We start from the raw sequence: 5,000 nt of genomic DNA on the forward strand, positions 1-5,000 counted from the left end.
CTCATTCAGTCACTCACTCGCTCACTCAGTCACACTGTGTCTCTCTCTCTCTCTCTCTGTCTCTCTCTCTCTCTCTCTGTCTCTCTCTCTCTGTCTCTCTCTCTCTGTCTCTCTCTCTCTGTCTCTCTCTCTGTCTCTCTCTCTGTCTCTCTCTCTGTCTCTCTCTCTCTGTCTCTCTCTCTCTGTCTCTCTCTCTCTCTCTCTCTCTCACTGTCTCACTGTCTCTCTCTCTGTCTCTCTCTCACTGTCTCACTGTCTCTCTCTCTCTGTCTCTCTGTGTCTCTCTCTCACTGTCTCACTGTCTCTCTCTCTCACTGTCTGTCTCTCTGTGTCTCTCTGTCTCTCTCTCTCTCTCTGTCTCTCTCTGTCTCTCTCTCACTGTCTCTCTGTGTCTCTCTCACTGTCTCTGTCTCTCTGTGTCTCTCCACCACCAGGAGTTTGCCCTGGAGGACCAGGTCTGCTCCCACACGGAGGCTCTCTCTCACATCCCATCTGTCTCTCTCTGTCTGTGTCTCTCTCACTCTCTGTCTCTCTCTCTGTGTCTCTCTGTGTGTCTCTCTGTCTCTCTCTCACTGTCTCTCTGTCTCTGTGTCTCTCCACCACCACCAGGAGTTTGCCCTGGAGGACCAGGTCTGCTCCGACTCGGAGGCTCTCTCCCACATCCCATCTGTCTCTCTGTCTCACTGTCTCTCTGTCTCTCTGTGTCTCTCTGTCTGTGTCTCTCTGTGTCTCTCTGTGTCTCTCTCACAGTCTGTCTCTGTGTCTCTCCACCCCCAGGAGTTTGCCCTGGAGGACCAGGTCTGCTCCGACTCGGAGGCTCTCTCCCACATCCCATCTGTCTCTCTGTCTCACTGTCTCTCTGTCTCTCTGTGTCTCTCTGTCTGTGTCTCTCTGTGTCTCTCTGTGTCTCTCTCACAGTCTGTCTCTGTGTCTCTCCACCACCAGGAGTTTGCCCTGGAGGACCAGGTCTGCTCCGACTCGGAGGCTCTCTCCCACATCCCATCTGTCTCTCTCTGTCTGTGTCTCTCTGTGTGTCTCTCTCACTGTGTCTCTCTGTGTCTCTCTGTCTGTGTCTCTCTCTGTCTCTCTCTCTCTGTGTCTCTCTCACTGTCTCTCTGTCTCACTGTGTCTCTGTCTCTCCACCAGGAGTTTGCCCTGGAGGACCAGGTCTGCTCCGACTCGGAGGCTCTCTCCCACATCCCATCTGTCTCTCTCTGTCTCTCACTGTCTCTCTCACTGTCTCTCTGTGTATCTCTGTGTGTCTCTCTGTGTCTCTCTCACAGTCTGTCTCTCTGTGTCTGTGTCTCTCCACCCCCAGGAGTTTGCCCTGGAGGACCAGGTCTGCTCCGACACGGAGGCTCTCTCCCACATCCCATCTGTCTCTCTCTGTCTGTGTCTCTCTCACTGTCTCTCTGTGTCTCTCTGTCTGTGTCTCTCTCTCTCACTGTCTCACTGTCTCACTGTCTCTGTGTCTCTCCACCACCAGGAGTTTGCCCTGGAGGACCAGGTCTGCTCCGACACGGAGGCTCTCTCCCACATCCCATCTGTCTCTCTCTGTCTCTCACTGTCTCTCTCACTGTCTCTCTGTGTCTCTCTGTCTCTCTCACTGTGTCTCTCTCACAGTCTGTCTCTGTGTCTGTGTCTCTCCACCACCACCAGGAGTTTGCCCTGGAGGACCAGGTCTGCTCCGACACGGAGGCTCTCTCTCACTGTGTCTCTGTCTCTCTCTGTCTCTCTCACTGTGTCTCTGTGTCTCTCTCTGTCTCTCTCCCTGTCTCTCTCTCTGTCTCTCTCTGTCTCTCTCTGTCTCTCTCTCTGTCTCTCTCTCTCTGTGTCTCTCTCTGTCTCTCTCTGTCTCTCTCTGTCTCTCTCCCTGTCTCTCTCTCTGTCTCTCTCTGTCTCTCTCTGTCTCTCTCTCTGTCTCTCTCTCTCTGTGTCTCTCTCTGTCTCTCACTGTCTCTCTCTGTCTCTCACTGTCTCTCTCTCTGTCTCTCTCTGTCTCTCTCTGTCTCTCTCTGTCTCTCTGTCTCTCTCTCTGTCTCTCTCTCTCTGTGTCTCTCTCTGTCTCTCACTGTCTCTCTCTGTCTCTCACTGTCTCTCTCACTGTCTCTCTCTCTGTCTCTCTCTGTGTGTCTCTCTGTGTCTCTCTCACAGTCTGTCTCTCTGTCTCTGTGTCTCTCCACCACCAGGAGTTTGCCCTGGAGGACCAGGTCTGCTCCGACTCGGAGGCTCTCTCCCACATCCCATCTGTCTCTCACTGTCTCTCACTGTCTCTCTGTGTCTCTGTCTGTGTCTCTCTCTGTGTCTCTCTCTCACTGTCTCTCTGTCTCTGTGTCTCTCTGTGTCTCACCACCACCAGGAGTTTGCCCTGGAGGACCAGGTCTGCTCCGACTCGGAGGCTCTCTCCCACATCCCATCTGTCTCTCTCTGTCTGTGTCTCTCTCACTCTCTGTCTCTCTCTCTGTGTCTCTCTGTGTCTCTCACTGTGTCTCTCTCACAGTCTGTCTCTCTGTGTCTGTGTCTCTCCACCACCAGGAGTTTGCCCTGGAGGACCAGGTCTGCTCCGACTCGGAGGCTCTCTCCCACATCCCATCTGTCTCCCGTTGCTGTGAGCTCCACCCATTTGACCGATCCGTCTGCTTTCACTCGCTCCGGTCCACCCAAGCGTCCACCCTCGCGTCCACCCACGTGGCCGTGGGGAAGGACGACTCACTGCCCGGCCACGTGGAGGAGTGCCAGGCCTTCGCCTCCGGGAATCACTCGCTCACCGATCAGTGAGTGTGGTGGGTGGTGTGTAGTGTAGTTTAGTAGTGTAGTGGGTAGTGTAGTGGGTAGTGTAGTGTATAGTGTAGTGTATAGTGTAGTGTATAGTGTAGTGTATAGTGTAGTGTATAGTGTAGTAGTGTATAGTAGTGTAGTTTAGTAGTGTAGTGTGTAGTGTAGTAGGTAGTGTAGTGGGTAGTGTAGTGTAGTAGTGTAGTGTAGTGGGTAGTGTAGTGTAGTGGGTAGTGTAGTGTAGTGGGTAGTGTATAGTGTAGTGTATAGTGTAGTGTAGTGAGTAGTGTAGTGTATAGTGTAGTGTAGTGAGTAGTGTAGTGTAGTAGTGTAGTGTATAGTGTAGTGGGTAGTGTATAGTGTAGTGTAGTGGGTAGTGTAGTGGGTAGTGTATAGTGTAGTGTGTAGTGTAGTGGGTAGTGTAGTGGGTAGTGTATAGTGTAGTGTATAGTGTAGTGTATAGTGTAGTAGTGTATAGTGTAGTGTATAGCGTAGTAGTGTATTAGTGTAGTAGTGTATAGTGTAGTGTATAGTGTAGTGTATAGTGTAGTGTATAGTGTAGTGTATAGTGTAGTGTATAGTGTAGTAGTGTATAGTGTAGTGTATAGTGTAGTAGTGTATAGTGTAGTAGTGTATAGTGTAGTGTATAGTGTAGTGTATAGTGTAGTGTAGTAGTGTAGTGTAGTGGGTAGTGCATAGTGTAGTGTATAGTGTAGTAGTGTATAGTGTAGTGTATAGTGTAGTGTATAGTGTAGTAGTGTATAGTGTAGTGTATAGTGTAGTAGTGTATAGTGTAGTGTGTAGTGTAGTAGTAGTAGTGTATAGTGTAGTGTATAGTGTAGTGTGTAGTGTATAGTGTAGTGTATAGTGTAGTAGTGTATAGTGTAGTGTATAGTGTAGTAGTGTATAGTGTAGTGTATAGTGTAGTGTATAGTGTAGTGAGTAGTGTAGTGTGTAGTGTAGTAATGTAGTGTATAGTGTAGTAGTGTAGTGTATAGTGTAGTGTATAGTGTAGTAGTGTAGTGTAGTGTCTGTGTGTAGTGTGTGTGTGTATCTGTGTGTCTGTGTGTGTGTCTCTGTGTGTGTGTTTGTGTGTCTGTGTGTGTGTGTCTGTGTGTGTGTCTGTGTGTGTGTCTGTGTGTGTGTGTCTGTGTGTATCTGTCTGTGTGTGTGTCTGTGTGTGTGTCTGTGTGTGTGTGTGTAGGGTGTGTGTATCTGTGTGTGTGTATCTGTGTGTGTGTCTGTGTGTGTGTGTCTGTGTGTGTATCTGTGTGTGTGTCTGTGTGTGTGTGTCTGTGTGTGTGTCTGTGTGTGTGTCTGTGTATATGTGTGTGTGTAGTGTGTGTGTCTGTGTGTGTGTATCTGTGTGTGTGTCTGTGTGTGTGTCTGTGTGTGTGTGTAGGGTGTGTGTATCTGTGTGTGTGTATCTGTGTGTGTGTCTGTGTGTGTGTGTCTGTGTGTGTATCTGTGTGTGTATCTGTGTGTCTGTGTGTGTGTGTGTCTGTGTGTGTGTCTGTGTATATGTGTGTGTGTAGTGTGTGTGTGTCTGTGTGTGTGTCTCTCTCAGTGAGTGCATTAATTCATTATTGACGGTCTCTCTGTCTCTCTGTCTGTCTCTCTGTCTCTCTGTCTCTGTCTCTCTGCGTGTCTCTCTCTCTCTCTGTCTCTGTGTGTCTCTCTCTCTGTCTCTGCGTGTCTCTGTGTCTCTGTGTCTCTGTGTCTCTCTGTCTCTGCGTGTCTCTCAGGGTGATGTTTGAGTTCGCCAGACGCCATCCGAGGGCTTCTGTTAGCCAGGTGGAGTCGTTGGCTCGCCTCTACAGCGAGCTCGCCAGAGCCTGCTGTGCTCTTACAGACGCGGATCAAGAATCGTGCTTAGACACTGCCGTAAGACACACACAGAGACACACAGAGAGACACACAGACACACACACAGACACACATAGACACAGGCTCGCCTCTACAGCGAGCTCGCCAGAGCCTGCTGTGCTCTTACAGACGCGGATCAAGAATCGTGCTTAGACACTGCGGTAAGACACACACAGAGACACACACAGAGACACACACAGACACACAGACACACACACAGAGACATAGACACAGGCTCGCCTCTACAGTGACCTCGCCAGAGCCTGCTGTGCTCTTACAGACGCGGATCAAGAATCGTGCTTGGACACTGCCGTGAGTTACAGACAGACACACACAGAGACACACAGAGACACAGACAC

The 5,000-nt window shown here is 50.1% G+C and overlaps 1 protein-coding gene across 1 annotated transcript in view; it reads left to right on the forward strand.

Moving 5' to 3' along the window:
- Positions 1–5,000, forward strand: part of SDS-1 (serum albumin SDS-1) — a 129,747-nt gene that overhangs the window by 57,066 nt on the left and 67,681 nt on the right. Inside the window, 2 exon segments of the mRNA XM_076055339.1 lie at positions 2,536–2,774; positions 4,521–4,659. Of these exon segments, the coding sequence (XP_075911454.1) occupies positions 2,536–2,774; positions 4,521–4,659 (378 nt within the window).

This window comes from Petromyzon marinus, chromosome 71, assembly GCF_048934315.1.
Source record: "Petromyzon marinus isolate PM22_M1 ecotype Great Lakes invasive population chromosome 71, UKy_Petmar_22M1.pri1.0, whole genome shotgun sequence".
NCBI classification, from domain to species: Eukaryota; Metazoa; Chordata; class Hyperoartia; order Petromyzontiformes; family Petromyzontidae; genus Petromyzon; species Petromyzon marinus.